The following is a 20,661-nucleotide window of genomic DNA, read 5'->3' as shown; positions in this document are numbered from 1 at the left end:
ACTATCACCAAGACCATTTTCCCCAGTTTCAAATCCATTTGCGGGCTTTTTTCTCATCCTTGATCTCTTGATCCAAATCCCGATCGTTCTGAAAATAAACACCAAATTTTTTGAAAAACTCAAATTTCGAAAGTCTCCGCATGTGAATATTTTACCCCGACTGAGCACGATCTTTCTCTTGATTCCTCTCCAATTTTCCTATTTCCAGCATCTCTTTTTTTTCATTTCTCTCTTCCGAATTTAACCTCTCTTTTTCTCTCTGCGTCTCTCACTGATCTTTCACTCTCTCTAACGTGTCGTGTTTTGAGGGTCCTACCACGAAACGAACGGTGAAAAATCCAATCGAGACCCTGAGAGCGGATGCGTCGTCGTCGTGTCTTGCTACACCTTTTACTGTCGACAACGGCAACCATCCTAATCGTCACTGCACAACAGGTACTAATTACTAAAAACATGAGATGATGCTAGAGAAAATAATATGAATTGCAAAAGAAAACTAACTGCTAGAGAAGCATCTGATGAATTTACAGGACGATCAGAAAGCGGATGTTGTGGAAGTTCAGACGAAACTCGGAACAGTCCGAGGATCAGAAACAGATCATGGAAATAAAAGAGTGCGATCTTTTTTGGGGTGAGTCTAGTGCAAAGAGCAATGTCTAAACTTGAAAAACCTGAAGTCTCATGATCAGATAGATCGAGGGCATGATCTAGAAAATTCAGGTTCAGAGCGACTTTATTCAGGCTCCAACCTAGAAAAACGTCATAAAAGTTTCTAGAGTCTTGTTAGGATTAGCTGGCATGGACCTTCAAGAAGTTGAATATCATTTTTAATTTCCAGAGTACCATTCGCCGAACCACCAATCAACGAACACCGTTTCAAAATTCCAACTCCAAAACGGCCGTGGAATGGAACATTTCAAGCGAATACTCTATCGCCGGCATGTTTTCAGGGACGAGATTCGTATGACCCATCATTCTGGGGAAGTGAAATGTGGAATGCAAACACTCCCGTCAGTGAGGATTGTCTATATGTGAATATCTGGGCGCCAGCAGATGCTTAGTGAGTTGGAATTTGAATTTCGTCCAAAAAATTCAATTGTCACATTTTCAGCAATCTAACTGTGCTTGTATGGTTGTTTGGTGGTGGGTTCTGGTATGGATCCCCATCTCTTTTACTCTATGACGGGAAGGAATTGGCAACTCGTGGAAATGTGATTGTAGTCAACATCAATTACCGTGTTGGACCATTCGGATACTTGTATTTGGGTCATGACGATGTTCCTGGTAATATGGGAATGTTGGATCAACAATTGGCTTTGTACTGGATCAGAGATCATATTTTCTCATTTGGAGGAAATCCATCAAGGATATCTTTAGTTGGAGAATCAGCTGGAGCAGCTTCGATTGTTGCTCATTTGATTGCGCCTGCTTCAAAAGGTCTGTTCCAAAATGGAATCCTTCAATCTGGATCGTTGGATAACAAATGGTCGATGGATTCACCAAAACGAGCAAAGCAAAAATCTACAGCCTTGGCAAATCTTGTTGGATGCAATCAAACAAAAATAACTGATGTTACCGAATGTCTTCGGAATACACCTGCTCAACTTTTGATAGATAATATCTGGAATGTTGGTCTGAATTTCCTTGAATTCCCATTTGCCATCGTATCAAAGGATCGAAATTTCTTCAAACATCTTGATGGTTTCATAGCTCTTCGAGAGGGAACATACTCCACAGATGTCAATTTAATGTTTGGAATCAATCATGATGAAGGAAACTTTTGGAATATCTACAATTTAGCAAAGTTTTTCGATAAAAAGACGGCAAAACCAGAACTAGATCGAGACGAATTCCATGAATGTGTGGATACGGCATTCGCAGTTCAACCGGAGTTAGTGAGGACAGCTGCGAAATATGTGTATTCCGATCCAAAATGCACAGATCCGAAGAAGAAAACAGATTTCTATACGGAACAAGTCAATCAAATGGTTGGAGACTATTTCTTCACTTGTGACAGTATTTGGTTTGCTCATAATTATCCAAAGTTGGCTGGGAATCGATCGAATGTTTTTGTTTATTACTTTGATCAGCCATCGAGGTGATATATGGGAATCTGTGGATTTTTTTAAACTTCCGAAAGAAATCAAATTTTCAATTAGGGGATTTCTAAACAAGAAAAAAGTCTGGAGCTCGGTTGCCAAGTTTCCGATTATTTTGAAACTTTTGGATGGTGTAAAAGAGACCTAGATTGAAAAAGTTGCCTTTACATATTTTTAAAGTTTGTTTTTCAGCTACTTGCCAATTTCTGAAAGATACCTTCTTTGGACCGTTTTTTACTGACAAGGGAAGCCTCCCATATGTTACGCGGGAATTCTGATGACACCTATGCCAAATGGTAGTACACAAGCTATCTAGAACAACCACAAAATTATAACGGCCCGTTTGAAGGTCTGTAGAAATGGCGAAGCATTTTATGATTTTTCGCGAGTTTGGAGTCGGTACCGTTCGAGCGACCATAACTTTGTTTATTTCAATGGTAGACTTTTTTGTTCGAAAGTTGAAGAATTGACAAGCATTAATGTCAACTACACCCATGTTCTACCTTCAAAGCGAAAGTCAGGAAAATGGAAAGTATGAAACTTTCGAGTACCAACGAATTCAAAAAATGCCAATTTTTGAAAAAAAAAGTGCTCGGCCATGTCTATCAGATTTCTCAGGGCGAGTAACGTACGTATACGTGTTCAAATATAGGTCGAGCCCTTGAGTTACGAGACTTATTTCAATTTTTTCAACAAAAAAATTACAATTCATGTACCCCTATACATGAAATTTTTCGAAAAAAAAGTTTTCAAAAATAATAAAACACAAATAAATATGAAAGAAGACAACAAAATAAAGTTCAAAAACTGGAAAGGAATTCATTGGAAAGTAAAAAATGTTTTCGAATAATTTCATGTATACATGAATTGTAATTTACATTTGGGGTACATGAATTGTAATTTTTTTGATAAAAATCGAAATAAGTCTCGTAACTCAAGGGCTCGACCTATATTTGAACATGTATAAGTACGTTTGTCGCCTTGAGGAATCTGATAGACATGGTCCCCCGAGCACTTTTTTTTTTTCAAAAATTGGCATTTTTTGAATTCGTTGGTACTCGAAATTTTCATACTTTCCATTTTCCTGACTTTCGCTTTGAAGATAGAACATGGGTGTTGTTGACATTAATGCTTGTCAATTCTTCACCTTTCGAACAAAAAAAGTCTACCATTGAAATGAACAAAGTTATGCTCGCTCGAACGGTACCGACTCCAAACTCGCGAAAAATCATAAAATGCTTCGCCATTTCTACAGACCTTCAAACGGGCCGTTATAATTTTATGGTTGTTCTAGATAGCTTGTGTACTACCATTTGGCATGTGTTTCATCAGAATCCCCGCGTAACATATGGGAGGCTTCCCTTGTGAAAACATCAAAAAACATATGTCTTACAAAAAAAAGGTGAAAAATTGGAATTTTCAAAACATTCTGTAAATGCTTAGTTTTTAATCTAGGCCTGTTCTACATCTTCTAAAATTTTCAAAGAGTTTGGAAACTTGACAACCAATCTTCAGACCTCTGAAAATTGTCAAATTTGACGAAAATCCACTGAAAAACTTTTTGTGTAACTTATAGACCGACACTATATCCCATTTCCTGTGAAAGATATCAACAAGTTGTCAACCAACAAAATGTTTATCATAATACAAAAATCATTTTGTCAATAAATCACTCTTTGATATCTTTCACAGGAACCGAGATAAATTGGCTCAAAATTGAAAGAAGAGGTCATTCTATTAGAGTTTTTATGGTAACTCTATTTTTCCAGTGCAAACCCTTGGCCAAAATGGACAGGTGTAATGCATGGATATGAGATTGAGTACGTCTTCGGGGTTCCTCTTCATAACAAATCCGCCGGTTACATCAAAGAAGAAATGGATCTATCAGAGAAAGTTATTGATTTCTGGACCACTTTTGCCAATACAGGGTAACCCGAGTTCTCAGGAATTTCCGAAATGAATTCTATAAACTTTCAGAGTTCCATCTCTTCGAAAGAAATCAGTTGGAACGACTCATAAAATCAAATGGGATCGGTACGACGGTACTGATCACACGACGTGGATGAATATCAAAACTGGATCATTCCGAATGATTCAGGAACTGAAAAAAGTGGAGTGTGATCTATGGAGAAATGCAAAAGACATGGAGTATAGTGCATATAGTAAGATTTGCAAAACTTTTTTGATCTATTCATACTGTCAATCTTTCAGAAGAAGAGCTCGCTGCCACGTCATCATCTCCTCTGACCCGATACACAGTTGTGTTGATTTTGATAATTAAGTTGTTGTTGTTCTAAACAAACGCCGTATTTCTAATTCCGTAAATTACATGTGTGCTCACTTACAAAAAAACATTCAAATTTTTCTTTCAGTCATTCTTTCCCCAACCCATAAAATACTTTCTTTCTTCTTCATTTCCATTTCCAGCATATTTTCTTTAATTTCTTTTTCTCAGGGAGTAGCCATGTTGGATCTCTTTCTTGAACCCCCCATTTCTAGCCTTCTTCATCATTCCACTATTTCTGAAAACATTTATATTTTCAGACGTTATTTTATGAATTACACATATCATTAGAAATAACTGTTTAGGCCTTGCATATAGAGATTTTCAAATGTAAAATATATTTTATATATTTAATTTTTTGTAATTTTTTGAATGAATATACTTTTTCTACACAATGTTTTACGATTCCAAAGCTTTTGGTAAGAGAAAAATTGAAAGAGAAATTCAGGTTTTCTGAACACCCATACTATTCGAACAGTTGGAATCAAAAAACTAATTAAATAAACGACACAAAAGTTATCCAGATATTTTCATTGTTTCGAATAATTGGGTCAAACGAAAGAAAAGGTGCCTCCACTTGGGTTCAGGCAAATGGGTCAGAAATCGCGCCCCAGTAAACGTGAGATTTTAGAAAAAATTCGCTGCTGAATTATGTAATTGAGGATCAAACTTTTAAACGATGCACGAAAAAAATCACGCGTTGCAACCCGTTGATTAAAACTAATTATTTCATATCCACGTCAACTTTGAAATTATTAAATTTCTTCTGGCCTAAAAGTTATTGGGAGCGCGTTTTTGACCCGATTTTTTACTTTTTGAGTTCATTTAACCGTGTGACCTCCGTGAAAGCCTAACAAAATGGGGACAAAGTCATGCTTCAGAAAAATAAGGGAAAAATCAGTATTTAGTTTGCAACGTTCAAGTTTAGGGGCTTCTGGTTTTCCGGGATGCACCAACTGCAGCAACTTCACCAGCTTCACCAACTTCAAACACATCTTCTAGGGAGGTTTTCAGGATCGGCAGGATTTCAATTATAGAAATGTAGCAAAATAGTATAGAATGTGAGAAAGGTTTCTCATTAAACAAATGAACCTCTAAGATTCCAGAGTCTTCTTGGCGTCCAGGATGCAACAACTTCCAGGTCTTCGAGGGCTGCATGACAGTTTTCAGGATTGACGGATTCAAATTCAGATGATAGGAGAAGCAAAATAGAAAAGGTGGCGAAATGGGAATTTTCGGTCAATTTTTTAATGGGGGCAGATGGGAGTTTACAAATTTCAAAAATTTGCGGAGCGCTCAATTTTTCGATTTTACTCGATGATTTACTTTTTGCGTAACTTGGTAAAGTGTTAGGGTCCGGTTAATTTTTTTTTCGATAAAATAAAAACTGGTCTCTCAACTGTAAAATTTCTAGTCCAAGAAACCAAAAATGGAAATTTGAGGGCGAATCCCGTGATTTTAAAAAATGTAAGAAAATCAGTAATTACTTTTCAACGGTCAAGTTCCAGAGGATCCTTGGCGTCCAGGATGCGCCAACTTCCAGAACTTCGAGGACAGCATGACAGTTTTCAGGATTGACGGATTCGAATTCACATAGGAGGGGTCAAATAGCAAAGGTGAGAAAATGGGGATTTTCAGTCAATTTTTTTATGTTTATAATATGCCAAAATTTAAAACTCGCTATCAATTATTCGATTTTCCACAAGAGAACCTTTAAGAATAATTAAAGGGCGGAGCCACGAACCAGTATAAAAACTAGATTGAACCGCGCAGGGCGCACCGGCTAGCTGGTTAAACAAAAGAAAAAATCAGTATTTAATTTTCAACGGGCAAGTTTCAGAATGCTTGGCGTCCAGGACCGACTTCCAAGACTTCGAGGACAGTATCGCAGATCCCAGGATTTACCGGGTTCGAATTCAGGGGACAAGAGAGGCGAAACAGCAAAGGTAAGAAAATGCGAATTCTCAGAAAATGAAAAATTTCGAATTATTAAAATTTTAAAAAGTTTTGTGAGTATTCGTTTTTTGGAATGCGTTGGCCGATTTAATTTTTTCACATTTTTTGCAAAAGAAAATTCTGAAAATGTTTTATTTAAAATGTGAGCAAACTATCAAGTATGGTATCAAATTCTCCCAAAAATATAGCTAGCTACTCACTCGGCGGCTTTAAAAAATAAAATAATTATGTCCAGAATGTTATTGACGCTTTTCAACTTTAACAGCATCAAAATCACTTTTGTTAATTTTCAGTTTTCGGGCATCACTCTACAAGTTGTCTCGTCGTCTCGTCTCGCCGTGCTGGCATTGTGATCGTGATGAGTCGTCGTCGTCATTGCAAAACTTGGCGAACTTGATTTATTTTTTGTGATTTCCTCTTTCTTTGCTTTTCTCGCGCGCTTTTTTCTTCTTCTCTGACGTTTCTTCGTGATGTCTTCCCTGTCTTTGTTGTTCTAGCTGTTGTTGTGGTCCTTCCAGTTGTGTCTTGAATTTGCCAGACAATTAGCCTTGGTTCAGAAAACTTCTTACCTTTTATGGTATCCTTCATAAAACTTTACAGAAGTCTGCAAACCGTAAAATGGCGGATCTGAAAAAGGCGTTCATAAAAGCCAAAAAGCGGACTCTATCCTGACAGTTCCTGATTGTATACATACAGTGTGTTTCACATTTGTACCGAAATAAAGGTGACCGTATAAATGTGAAACGCACTGTATTAGATTACACCAGGCCGATACGTCTTATTGTGATGATTTTTGTGAGTTGAACTTCAGAATTTAACTTCAGAATTATGATTCAAAAGACAAGGTCTTCAACTCAACTACACACTCATTACATAGAAGTAGCACTTATTTCAGGCTTTTCGCAGGTCTAAAATTCATCTGAAATGTCTCTCCTTTTGAAAATCGAGCTTTGTTTGAAAATCGAGCAATGCTTTTCCCGTATCATTCCGCTAGACATTTTCCGTCGTAAATCAACATCATCTCTTCCGTTCGAGAAGCTCCCCAGTCCTTGCGGACATCACCTGCTACATGTGTTCTCGTGTTGTTGACAGCTTCTGTCATTTTTTTGGGACAAAAAGTTGGAGAAAGTTCCTTATTTGCAGAAGTTTGGAACATCTACTGAATCTTTGCTTCTATGTATTCTTGCTGGAAGAGTTTTTCTCCAATCAAAATTTTCAACAGTATTCTTCTCTTATCTGATACTCCAAGATTCTATCTTTTAAAGTAGGTCTTCTGTTTTTCCCCATTAGTTCGTTTCAGACCTATCGTGGCAAGCACTGATTGAGATCAAATATGGGCGGTTCCATCTGAAATTTACATGATACGATAAACATTTTTCGTGTTTTCAAATTTGAACTCAAAACTCGAATTTCGAAATCTCTCCGAGTCGTAAACAAGGTAAACAAATAAGGTACTGTATCGATTTTGTTATCTCATTTCCCCATTTCCTATGTTTTGTTTCAGGCCCTTTGATGTTTCGAAAGTCACGAATGACCTTGCAAAAAATTCTTGTTGTTGATTCAAAGCTATTACGAAATTCTACAGTAATCCTGTCTAGACATAAGCCGTATCGATGAAAGCTCCGCCCCTTGTCAAAGTATCAGAAATCTGTCCTCCCGAATTGCTGCCAAATCGACTATTGGGTTATGATTTCCCTTCATTCTTTATTGTTTTTTTCTCTTTCAGTATGCTCTCTTTTAATTTCAGAGAATCACGAACTTTCTTCCGCTTCTTCTGTTCACTGATACCAAATTATGGCTTGCTAATCAGCTTACTACTCTATTTTCAGGCGATGATTTGGTTCAAACTGATTGTGCCTTGAAATAAATCTTTGCCAAGTTCGTCTATCCGGAGACAACAGGTCTACGCTGCAAGGTTTGTGCTATCGGAAACAATGTGAGTTATTTTGAAAGCTGAACCTTGATCGGAAAAGACCAATTTTTCCTTTTTTTCTATAAACTCTTCTACGTTTCAGGATGTCTTGAGTGTGTATTTACGCCCACCAAATCGGAATACGAGATCAAAGTGGCCAAGGATGTGGACATAAAAAACTCGGAGTGCTATCAGAATCCCAAGACTATCCCATGCCCCGGACATTGCTTTAAAACTTACGTTGAGTCAAAATATTATGGTCGAAACATCTTGGAAGGTATTCATCAACTATAGTTTAATCAAATATGAACTCGTTCCTTTCAGGTGCCATATTCGGTTGCTCCAATGAAACTCTTGATGAAGAACCCTCAAAATTGATAATTCCAAAAAAAGTATCGATGGGAAAACTTGACCTGGAGGACAACTACGTTTCACTTTTGACTGAAGTAGCCCATTCTGTAAAAAAACAATTCTACATAGTGTTCAAAAAGGCCGAGCTGTACAGACCGTATGAAATTAAGTGTGATTGTGATTTCCCGATTTTCAAGACTGTGATCATTGTATTCTCCGTTATCATCGTTCTTAACTTTTTGGAACAGTTTCCCAAAAATAATTGCTGTTAAAAATCAATCTTCAACAGGATTCATTACCATCCATCGCTTTGTGAACTATCTGACTTTGTACATTCTTCATACCTTATTTGCTCTAGTATGTAGAAGTCCACCCGATACATGCACTTTGAGATCTATTATCTGGGTTCCGATAAGACAGTATCAAAAATCTGTCAACTGAAAAAAAAATTATGACATTATGATCAATATTTTATCAATTGAACGTTTTTGATATCCTTCGAAGGAACCAAGATAATTAAGCTCAAAGTTCAAGTAGCTCCTAGTAGTGGGCTCCTAGAGCAAATATGGTATATGTTTTTATTCGGACCGATTTTCACTCACTACTTTATCTTGAAGCCAGCTATTGAAAATTTTATCTCTGTTTCTTCTTTAACCTTTATAAGAATTAATAAAGTCGTTTTATTTGTTATTCGAATCTATAAAAGGAAAAGAAAACTTGAAAATATTTTTTTAAATATTTCCACAGATGTTCCCTTCTTTTGTTCAGCAGATGTAACTATTCAAACTAGTGACAGCTGGTGGTTTTAAAATCAAAAATGCTCAAAAAAAGTATTTCGATTTTTTATAAGATGGCAAAAAGTTACAGACAAAACGGGCAAAAAAACGGGTAAGGCCTGCCCGGCTGGAATCAGCATTTCTATGGCCTATAACTTTGTTCATAGACAATATAATGTTTTCCAAATATGTAGTATCATTTGTAGTACTTGTGAGTTTTATTATATCCTATTTATATGGTCCAAAAATTCTAAAAGAAACCATGGCAAGGCCATCCAGGTCCCCGTTTTTATGCTTTCAGCTGCATCCATTTGAAAATTATGAATTACAAAAATGAGTATCTGGATTTTTTTCTTAAAATTTCAGAAATGCTGAAATCAAACGGACAAGTACTTTCCTGGTGTCTTCTCCATATCAAGTACTAATCGAATATCATTGAGAGCGTACGTAATTACCCTGTAATTGAAACTGCTCTCCGTTTTCAAATCGCTTCTCTTGGCTTCCCACCCCCCATCAAAAACCCACCCAATTCTGAGGTACAGTCTTCTCTAACTGTCTGTCGGTCTCTTCTTCATCCTCTCAATTGGAAAATGTATCATTTTAGATTGACCATGCCCTGGGTAAAACTTTTGATTCTTCTTCTCTCCACCTTCTCATCCATCCCCTCCCAAGATTCCAACGAGGAACAGTCCGAAAATCTCAAATGCATTTCATGCGCAACAAAAACTATGTGAGTTTCGGGCGCCCCTTTTTGTTATTGTGACAAGAAATGAAAGTTTCAGAAGCTTATAAACCAAATATTGGGATTTTCGTTTCATCAAATGGAAATGAATATCGGAAAAGAAGTATTCGTTCCTTGCGATGAGAACCACCTCAACTTTCTACCATGCGATGGACACTGTGTCGTTATTTCTGTTGTATATGAACGCAAAAATAAGAAGCAAAGTGTAATAGTTAACACTTCTTTATATTCTCTTTGTCTTCAAAAGAGCAGCTATATTTCAGGCTACATTACGGGATGCTCCACGAATCTATTTCATGTTGACCAACCAACGAAACCTCGTATTTTTCCACAGTATACGTTGGTTCCACTGTATTTTCAAGACGAAAACGCTAACATGGTTTACAAATGTGCACTGAGAACAAGAGAAAAATTCGAAGAACGATCTGTCCATGTATCCCAATCAATCGGAATCCATGACATCGCTTTTATAATTCTATTCAGCTTCCTTCTCCTTATTCTCCTTTTTGCTATAATTGTCATTTTCCGCTAACCTCATGTAATTTAGATATTTTCCTCTAATTTCCATTTGTTTATACTTTGTAATTTGAGAATATTTTTCAAACTGCAATCTCTAAATCTATGGAAAAGTATAATCGAAAAGTATAATCATTTAGCTCTTTCATTTTTCCATCAGATTCTCAACTTTTCTCCCAAATTCCCACTGTCATTGTTCCTTGCCTGCCAAACTAACAAAAAGTTGTAACTGTTGCACATAAATTCTTCGTTCTTTTTCTTTTTTTTCGTCGTCTTTTGCACCGATATCATTTTGAGTGTCTTTTGGATTCCAATTTTTTGTGAGATTCGTTTTTTTTCTGCATAGATTCTCATACCGATCGAGAGAATTTCTTAAATCTACAGTAACAGTCATAGTCATTTTCACTTTTGTTGAGTAACAAATTTTGTTTACTTACAACTCTCCCTTCGATGCCCGTAAAAAAGTAATCAACTATTGAAAGGGAGCTCCACCTTTACTCTTTTCTCTAAATTTTTCAAACTAACCAGAAAAATTTACTTCATTCTTTCAGCCAGATCTTTCTTTTTTTGTCTTCCATTTTGCTAAAGCTCAATTATCTCAATTCCTGTAAAAGTTATCAAAATTGTGTTAACTGATAAAGTATTGGTGATATTATTGTCGAATTAAAAAAGTGGGACCTGGAAAAATTCGCGGGCGGCTTCCCGGTCAATTTTCGAAGCCTTGCCTCAAAATCAGTACAGTAGCAAAAGAAACTTATTTCTGTGAGCTCAGTGGGATTTTCTGGACAAAATTTAGATTTCTTGGTATGAAAGTGATAGAATCTCTATTATCTGTTTTTCGTCGGAAAACCAAACTTAATTGCGAAAGTAGCTCGAATGAGGCGAAAGTCTGAAATATTATGTTCTTGCCTCACTTTTTCAAATATCGAAAAAGCTACGCCTTTCAAATTCTCAGGTCCCACTTTTTTTTTAATTCGACAATATGATAGACAATTTTTTCAGTTGAGAAATGTTGAATGTCTTGCATAAGAGCCGAGAAATTAGCTCAAAATTGACAGTGTGCGGGCCCTTCTATTCCTTCTATTACAGGTTTTATATTGATTTTCAAGGATATCATGAATTGGATCAAATTTTTCTTCTCTCTCATTGCATTATCTACTGCCTTAAACTTGAGAGTAAGCACAAATACAAAAAGTCAACGTTACTGTAACAAATGTATCAGTGGAGACTATGTATGTACCTTGTTCAAGAAAACTAAAACTCCGAACTTTCAATTTCAGGGGCTCGCCAACCTCTGTTTCGGAACGTCGAAATACAAGAAAGAAATGAGAATCAGTCCTGGATTAAAAGCAAGTTGCATGGATAAAAGTCTACCTTTGGAACCTTGTGATGGTCATTGTGTCGATGTGATTCTTACAGATGAACATGACACAGATATCATCAAAGGTAGGCGATAAATATCATTAAAGTTCCATATCTTTTCTAATTTCAGGAATAATTGCTGGATGTTCCACCGATCTCATAGACTCCAATCGATCAAAACAAGCACTTTGGTCCTTTGGGGACAGTATTCAAATTGATGTACGCAGGACAGCCAGCCAACATCGGTACATTTTCACATTAAGAAAAGAAGAGAAGAATAGAAATGAAGTGGAGATGAAACCAAATGAGCCATCGAAGCCAGCTCCAGTGATACCAAAAGTCAATCTTGATGAGGAATACCAGCTAAAAGAAAATGAAATTAACTTCACTCTTTTCATTCTCTCAGTGTTGATTCTTCTACTGATTGCCGTGATAGCTGGAACTCGTCCACCCGTAAGTAACATCTTTTAAAAAAGGGTGCACTCTGACAGTCAACTTTGCGTCAACTTTTCTCGGTTTCTGGGAAAGATATCAAAACATGGTCAACAAACAAAACATTCACCATAACATCGAAAACGTTTCACCAATTGACCACTTTTTGATACTTTTCACAGAAACCGAGATAATTTAGTTCAAAGTTAACGTATAGGGTGGGCTTCTATTAGAGACAATATGGTATCTTCCTGACTTTCCGATCGTAACTGTGACCACATTTAAAATAATTAACTTTCAGCAACCCGTTCAAGTTCAAAACACCAACAGAGCTCCATTAACAACTCGTGCTTCGAACAGAGCAGCTCCACGTTTCCAGAGGATCTAATCGTGTTTTAATACGTGATCTTTGTTCTTAATCAAAAATTATATCCGGTTTATTCTCTATTATTTAAATCTGAAAATTCTTTATACAAATTATAAAAAATTGATTGATTTCATCTTTTTTTCATTCAAGACCGTGTGAACATTTTGACAAAAAAAAACTCCAGACATTGTTCTTATTAATACGGATACTGTAGGACTACAGTATCATCTCACACCCATTAAACGATTTTCGAAATTGTCATTTACAATTTTTGTTTCCCATGTCCCCCCAATTTGTTGTAAAAGTAAACATTGTCTCTCCCATTGTGCATGAGGCACCTTTCACTTTTTTTTCTTTTTTTTCGATTTGAAGACATTTTGCAGCAAACAGATATTTGTTTCATATTTTATGGTGGAGGGGGAGATGTCAGAAACTCCGCCTCCCTTGTCTCCTGTCGTTCCAGATGTCTATTCTTCTGTTACATTCCATGTTTCAGTTTTATCAAAGAACAATCTAGAAACTTTCGAAAGTTGACAGATGATACCAGAAGCAGCTTCAAGTGTGCAGATGTTTCCAAAGATTACAGGATGACTATCTGCGCTTCCATTTTCCAGTGAGCATATGAGATATAGATCATGTGATTTGATTCTAGAATTTTTCGCCGTTTGGTTCTTTTTTAAATGTTCAAATTTCACTTTCCACTAGCCACAGCTCCGATATAAAATTACCGTACGAAGCTTGCCAAACCGCCAACTTTGAGCTCATTCATCTCGATTCCTGTAAAAGATATTCAAAACTTTTTAACTGATAAATTATTTATCAGTTGTACACTTTTTGATATCTTTGACCGGAACCGAGATAATTGAGTTAAAAGTTACGGGGCCCTTCTATTACAGGTTTTACGCTGAGCTCAATTTCAATGAAATTTCTCATTGCTTGAAGCAGACCATCTCCTCTATAAAAGTCATGAAATTCGCATTGATTCTTTATTTTTTCTCAACTTATGAGTCATAAAATGTTTTGAACCGTCAGACTCCGCCCACTTGATCATGGATACTGATTCATGGCTAATTTCGAAATGTTATCGCTTTACCGAAAGCTCCGCCAGTTTTCATCCTTTACCAAAAATATATTTGTTTCATATTTTGCGTTGGAGAGGGGAGATGTTGCAAACTCCGCCCACTTTGTCTCCTGTCGTTCCAGATGTCTTCTTCTTTGGCATTCCAATCTTTCAGTTTTATCAAAGAACAATCTAGAAACTCCCAAAAATTGATAGTTGATACCAGAAGCAGCTTCAAGTGTACAGATGTTTCCAAAGATTACAAGATGCCTATCTGCGCTTCCATTTTCTAGAGAGCATATGAGATACAGATCATATTATTTGATTGTATAATTTTTCCTTTTTGTTCTTTCGTATGTTTACAGGTCAATCTTTGTTTAATGAGGTTCCAGTTACCGTAAAAACTGTAATAGTAGGGCTCCTAATTCTTAACTTTGAGCCAATTTATCTCGGTTCTTTTGAAAGATTGCATAATGTCGTCAATTGATAAATTATTCATCATAGCATCTCCAGTGTTTTATCTTTTGACAATTTTTCAATATCTCTTGAAGGAACCGACATAATTGAACTCAAAGTTAAAAGTTAGAGGGCCCTTCTATTACAAGTTTCACGCTAAACTAAATTTCTAAAGAAATTATCATTGCCTCAAGCAAACCATCTCCTCCATAACAATCATAATATTCGCAGTGATTCTTTCTTTATTCTCAACATATGAGTCATAAAATGTTTTGAACCGTCAGACTCCGCCCACTTGACCATTTACACTGATTCATGGCAAATTTCGAAATGTTATCGCTTCACCGCAAGCTTCGCCCCTTTTCATCCTTTACCGAAAAATTTGTTCTCACTTTCCGATACACTAGATAGTTCCCCAGAAATCTTTGTCATGTTTTTTGAACTTTTTCCTATTTCTTCTTTTTTCCATTTTGCAAGAGCCATCGAATCATCTTCGGAGAGATTTTAATTATCTCCTTATCACATAAAACTCGTTTCCTTGAGGCTTATTAAATTCTTCAGATATTGCAGATCTCAAAGTTCCAGAATCTTGGGTCTTCCCTACCATTCCTCCAGATCCGCAATGATCTGGATCAAGCTCTTCATTTTCTTTCTCCTCGCCTTCCACGTTGTTCTCTCCGAGAGAAGATGTGCCCAGTGTGTTGCTGGGAAATACGTAAGTTTTTAAGAAATCGGACCACATAGAATCAATAAAGGACTTCCAGCTCTCCCAGCGATCTCTGATGCAAGACTCCGAAGCTGGACAGTCCATGGGATGGGTTGAAGAATGGAAAATCACCGACTGCGCTCGCGGCGTGATAAGGTTTATCCCGTGTAAAAGCGCATGCATCAATGTTCGTCTCTTCAAGATCGGCGCTGCGGAAAACACATTGGAAGGTAGTTACATTTAAGACTTCAGGAGGTTGAGGAACCTATTTTAATTTCCAGGAGTCATGCATGACTGCGCGGACGACATGATCCACTCGAGTCCAGATCTTCCACAGGACATTGACTTCAAAGAATATTCTGAGAATGCTGAATTCTCCAACAGGAGAAGAAACTTCAACATCACCTATTCCTTCACAATGGCCAATGTGGACAATAAAGAATTGATTCAAAACGAGTACTCTTCGTTCATCATGCCTTCCTACAAATCGGAGTACACTTGGAATTCGATAATCATCCAAATTGCTTTCCCAGTCATCGTTGTCAGTCTATTCGTTGCCCTCTGTTGTTGTGCAATGTATAAAGAGGTCAGTTATTTTGATATTATTTTTTTTGAAAAACAAAACATTTTACAGTGTGGAATGTGTCGAAAATCCCGAAAACCCTTCGATCCAGATACCGGCGACGATCTTCCGGTTGAAGATTTGGAGATGGCTCCAGTTGTTCGATCTGAGCTCGAATAGCGTTTGTACACTACTGGTATCCTCATTTCCCAATTTCTCTGATTTTAATTTCTACTGTCGCCTAATTTCAAAGTACATCACTTCAGAAGCCGTCTTCATCAGGCTTTTTGCTCGGAGTCGAAAAATGAACATCTGATATCCTTTTCTCATTGAAAAAGTTTTGTAAAAAGGAACACTTTCTGATTCTTTTTTCTAGAACTGAGAAAAGGGAATTTCCATGTTTTTCCAAAGTGATCTTTTGAAAAATATACTCGCTGCGAGAACCTGTAGACCATTTTGTAAGTGTACCTTTAAGTTTTGCGACAGTAGCCGTTTGTATCAATTTTTCCATCTCCTTTTTTGATTTTTTTTTTCGCTTTATTTCCCCTCCTCCCATGACTTAAATTCCGTTAATTTGGATTTACTTATGGGGTTATTCAGGGAGTCGGCAAAAAAGGAAAAAACCCCGCGAAAACTCGGAGAGTGTTCCAATCTGGCTGAAACCTGAAATTCCAGCCAAATTTTCAAAGTCGTTATTTTGACCCCAAACTTTGGTAAAATGTTTCCTATAGTTTTCTCCAGTTTTCCCCAAAGTTTCATCCAGATTCGAACACTCTCCGAGTTTTTGCGGAGTTTTTTTTTCCTTTTTTGCCGACTCCCTGAATAAACCCATTAACCCATTAACAATTTTGACATCGATTTCAAATAAATTTTTTCCGACCTTTCCCTTTTTTTGAGCTCCCCAGGGAGGTGAACTTCCTGGAGAAGCTCTCAAGAAAATTATCTCGTTTCGTGGCCTCGTCGACACGTTTGCTGCCAACCTAACTTTTATTTTTCTTGTACACAGGGTACCCCCAGATTGGCTCGAAGAGCGAAACAATGACGCAAGTTCTGTCGAAATGTGAAAAGCTACCGGATATTTCGAGTCCACGATGGGATCAGAATACTTTCCAAGGTGATTATTAAGAATTTGTAGTTCTAGAATTTGTTGAAAAATTGCTAAACTAGCATTTCAAAAAATGTGAAAATTGAAAACCAATTTCAGGAAGAATGTATCACTTCTTCACCACGGCCAACTGCTTGAATCTCTTCGTCAGCAACGCCACACTCGAGAGAGCACGGAACATCGTCTTGGATTATAAGCAAGGAAAATACGATCCGAACATGACAGTGGACGAGTTGTGGAGAGCGAAAACGCTCTATGATTCGGCGTTTCATCCGGATACAGGAGAAAAGATGTTCATTCTAGGAAGAATGAGCGCTCAAGTACCCTGTAATATGCTGATTACCGGTGGGATGCTCACTTTCTATCAAAAGTAAGATTCTTGAACTTCCTTATGAGTTAATAATATTTTACATTTTAAAGACTTCCTCATGTGATTTTCTTCCACTGGATCAATCAATCATTCAATGCCATCGTTAACTATACAAATAGAAGTGGAGTTCATAAACAAGACGATCGAACACTATTCCTTTCGTATTGTGGAGCCACCACAGGAGCTCTTTCGTGTGCTCTTTCCTTCAACTTCCTCCTCAAAAAATGGAAAAATGCACCGCCTCTTCTCGCTCGTCTCGTCCCGTTTGCAGCTATCGCTTTTGCCAACGCCATCAACATCCCGATGATGAGAAACAAGTTAGCATATTGTATTGCTTCTAAATTTTAATAAAATTATTTTCAGAGAATTCACAAGCGGAATTCCGGTCGAAGACGCTGACGGTAGAACCATGGGATTCTCAACAGTGGCGCCTGAATACGCTATCCCTCAAGTCGTTTTGAGTCGCGTTGGAATGGCAGTACCTAATATGGTCTTTGGCCCAGTGATTCTGGAACAACTATCTAAAGCAACGTGGTACACTCCCGCTATGGCCGCTCCTCTTCAAACCCTACTGTGCGGATTCATGCTAGCAATTTCAACTCCAATTTGTTGTGCCTTGTTCCCACAGAAGAGCTCTATTCAAGTCGATCAGTTGGAGTTGCCATTACAAGAGTACATCAACAAACTTCCGAACCCTCCGAAAACTGTTTATTACAACAAAGGATTGTGAACAATTAGATTTTATTATTTGAGGAATTTTATTGTACATAATTATGGTAGTTTATGATCATCACAAAATTAAGGTCACTTCCATTTTTCTTCCGAATAAATAGTACCGGCTTATTTTGTTTCCCGGCTAAAAAAAAATTAATCAAGCAATACTTTGCGCTTTGAAAATTTTGATTCTAGAAGTTTCGAAATGAATTCCCGAATGTTGAACAGATAGTCTCCAGACATATGGCACGAAGAAATCTACAGTATACTCGTCCTCCACATATCGGAATTTGAGCTCCGGAAATTTCGCCAGCTTATCGGTTGGCCAAACGTTTGCTTCCTTTTCGATAATTTGCATCATTGTCATTCCATCCCCGGCAGGAACATGAACGACTTTTGAAGAGAAATGGGAAATCACTGCAGCAATGTTTACAAGCAAATCCTGAAACATCGGATGCTGAACATATGCGTCGAATAGAGCACGATGATAGAGAAGATTGTAAATGAGATGTGTGTTATGGCGTAGTCCACCGCAGAGGGCGCTGTTAATGATCTCCAAAAGTGTACGAATTCCTTCTTCCAAGGCAGTAATGTCGTCGTGCTGAAAAAAAAAACCATTCTGAAAATTAAAGAAAACTGGATATTTACGAAGTTGATCGGCTGACCACCAGCAACATCATTCTGACTGCTGACTCTCATATGATCCACCATTTTTGCATGACGTTTTGTTAGAAGATCCAAAAGAGATATTAGCCGCTGGCACACAATTGGAGCAAGATTTTTGAAGAATGCAGACATGTTTGCAAGAGCAGCAAGACAGTTCGTATGAAGATATCGATCCTGTTTTATAAGGGGGATTGTGTTTGGAAATAAAAATACACTACTTACTTTTGTCTTCAACGCATTTTTTTGAATAGCTCGGATGAAAACGAGAGCTGTGAGTCCTCCGAGTGAAATTTCGCGGACGCTGAAGTCACTATCAAGCCATCCTAGATCTTTGATCGGCTGAAATTCAATATTTAGTTTATTTTAGATTCCATGGATTGGTTACTACCGTTTCATGAATGATCTTGCAGAATATATCATCTTCACTGAGAATCAAAGCAACAATCAATGCCAGATAGACATGATGTGAATTGTTCGAAGTCGCAACTCCATCATGCAGAATACGGAGGACTGGAACAACGAGATTTTCTAGATTGATTCGGGAGAGAACGTAGTTTCTGAATCCAGAGTTGGCTTGGAGGAGCATATACAGGAGAAGCATTGGAGGTTCCTGCCCAGCGGTGGCACATAATCTTTCGTAGAGTCCATTGTAATCAATTTTGAATGAAATCACTTGAGTAGGAAGTGTGGATACTTCTTGAGCATTTTGAAACAGAGCAAGTGTTTCTTTGAATGGATTCGAAGCGTTTACAGGTTGATGACAAGATAGATTCAGAAGCAGCAGTATACACAGATTTCCAAGTGTTAGTGGTGGTTTATTGTCTTCTTCTGCACTATCTAATCCTGTCGCCATTTGCACCATTGACCACATTGAGGCTAAAAACTAATTTGTAATACTGTTTTTAGAATATTAAAACTTACAAGCCAGTCCGAAAACTATGCTTTCCTGTGGTTTTGCCACTGTCATGTGATACTCAGAGTTGTGAATAAGATAGTTCAGAAGAAGAGTTTTGGTGAGCTTTGCAGCATGTTGGGCGCATGCTCCATCGATGAAAAATCGGAAAACGATTGATGTGTTTACAATTGATTCATTGTACAGTTGCGAGCTCAGAAGAGTCAGAAGACATCGAACTGCTTCTACGTGAATCGCCAGTGTTGTATCGCTAAATAAATAACTGGTTCAATTGATATACAAGAATTTCAAAACCGTACTTGACTGATATGTTGAATAAGATTGATACCAGCTCATATGTGAATTCTTCTGCTGTATTTTGGAACACTATTTGAGCTTCTTTGGTTTCTGAAAGCTGGCAAATATGGCTAGAAACAATACAATATATATTTAGCAATACCTCCGTTGTTATTATCACTTCCTTCCGTTTGTTGAGCATCATCGTCATCTTCGTCATCTGAAGACGATGTAGAAGAAGACTCGGTGCGTTCGTTTTCCTGATTTTTCGCAAATATCCTCACAAATTCTTTTTCTGTCATTCTTTGTGTCAAAAATCTGGCGATGTAACGAAGGATCAGGAGAGCATTTGACGTTTGCCATAAATATATCTTACTGAAGCAGGAATTCTCGCTGAACACTCAAAAAGAATTCTCACTTTTCACACTGTTCTGATGTTTTTAGCTCAGTTGCTCTTCGAAGAAAAAGACGAATGAACGCCGCGAAATTCCCAGTCGTTTGTGTGTTGTACATAAGACACTGTAAATGGTCGTCTAGTGCGGATTCCAATGCAATTCGAGTCTTTCTGAAAATTTCTCCGGATATTGGAGAGCCTGATTAAACTTTCTTACTCATCATCATCGTCAAACTTCAAACTAAATGAAAGTAGTTTGTTCCAAAAAGGATCGTAGTCATCTACAGGCTCCAAGCCACTCAACTTCTTCAAATATACATTGTCCTGGAGTATTGTTTCTTTGGTTATAACTGAACCCATGTGTCTGAAACATTGAGTTTGCTTTTATTGAAAAAAAAATCATTTATTCAATTCGTTTAATTAATCAGGTCGGAAAAAATGATCCAAAAAACATAAGATTTCTCGTGGCAAAAAAACCGGGAATGCGCAAGCTCACCGCAAACGCGCCAACCTACATTATACGGGTCAGCAGAGTAGAAAATATTTTTAAATTTAGAAGAGAACAGCAGCTATTGACTGTTATTTGTGTTGTAAATGTTCTATCCCTGACTAATAATGCAGAAAAATCTTACAGAAATGTCC

General features: G+C 37.3%; 6 protein-coding genes across 6 annotated transcripts; 5 read left to right on the top strand and 1 right to left on the bottom strand.

Moving 5' to 3' along the window:
• Positions 1–360: 360 nt before the first annotated feature.
• Cbr-ace-3 lies at positions 361–4,396 on the top strand (the record flags this gene model as incomplete). The annotated part of the gene is made up of 7 exons (XM_045242401.1): positions 361–435; positions 531–631; positions 839–1,060; positions 1,112–2,098; positions 3,869–4,027; positions 4,077–4,261; positions 4,311–4,396. 7 exons carry the CDS (start codon positions 361–363, stop codon positions 4,394–4,396), a joined length of 1,815 nt encoding a protein of 604 aa, XP_045092197.1.
• A 2,867-nt stretch (positions 4,397–7,263) lies between these two features.
• CBG25594 lies at positions 7,264–10,652 on the top strand (the record flags this gene model as incomplete). Its single annotated transcript, XM_045242400.1, has 6 exons — positions 7,264–7,345; positions 8,355–8,528; positions 8,576–8,750; positions 9,516–9,681; positions 9,983–10,108; positions 10,161–10,652. 6 exons carry the CDS (start codon positions 7,264–7,266, stop codon positions 10,650–10,652), a joined length of 1,215 nt encoding a protein of 404 aa, XP_045098131.1.
• A 1,099-nt stretch (positions 10,653–11,751) lies between these two features.
• On the top strand, positions 11,752–12,818 carry CBG25593 (the record flags this gene model as incomplete). Its single annotated transcript, XM_045242399.1, has 4 exons — positions 11,752–11,868; positions 11,917–12,082; positions 12,129–12,451; positions 12,732–12,818. The coding sequence occupies 4 exons, from the start codon at positions 11,752–11,754 to the stop codon at positions 12,816–12,818; spliced, it is 693 nt and encodes a 230-aa protein (XP_045098130.1).
• Positions 12,819–14,628: 1,810 nt separating this feature from the next.
• On the top strand, positions 14,629–15,761 carry CBG02832 (the record flags this gene model as incomplete). The annotated part of the gene is made up of 5 exons (XM_045242398.1): positions 14,629–14,631; positions 14,884–15,009; positions 15,078–15,249; positions 15,301–15,605; positions 15,654–15,761. The coding sequence occupies 5 exons, from the start codon at positions 14,629–14,631 to the stop codon at positions 15,759–15,761; spliced, it is 714 nt and encodes a 237-aa protein (XP_045092196.1).
• An 858-nt stretch (positions 15,762–16,619) lies between these two features.
• Positions 16,620–17,786, top strand: Cbr-sfxn-1.4 (the record flags this gene model as incomplete). Its single annotated transcript, XM_002631019.1, has 4 exons — positions 16,620–16,695; positions 16,786–17,056; positions 17,107–17,373; positions 17,420–17,786. The coding sequence occupies 4 exons, from the start codon at positions 16,620–16,622 to the stop codon at positions 17,784–17,786; spliced, it is 981 nt and encodes a 326-aa protein (XP_002631065.1).
• Positions 17,787–17,927: 141 nt separating this feature from the next.
• On the bottom strand, positions 17,928–20,379 carry CBG02834 (the record flags this gene model as incomplete). Its single annotated transcript, XM_045242397.1, has 8 exons — positions 17,928–18,371; positions 18,419–18,775; positions 18,822–19,312; positions 19,358–19,599; positions 19,649–19,736; positions 19,789–20,018; positions 20,044–20,190; positions 20,237–20,379. The coding sequence occupies 8 exons, from the start codon at positions 20,377–20,379 to the stop codon at positions 17,928–17,930; spliced, it is 2,142 nt and encodes a 713-aa protein (XP_045092195.1).
• Between the last annotated feature and the right edge of the window lie 282 nt (positions 20,380–20,661).

This window comes from Caenorhabditis briggsae (assembly GCF_000004555.2).
Source record: "Caenorhabditis briggsae complete genome, chrII, whole genome shotgun sequence".
NCBI classification, from domain to species: domain Eukaryota; kingdom Metazoa; phylum Nematoda; class Chromadorea; order Rhabditida; family Rhabditidae; genus Caenorhabditis; species Caenorhabditis briggsae.
Note: the sequence above shows the minus strand (reverse complement) of the source record. Positions and strands in the feature narration are given on the sequence as shown.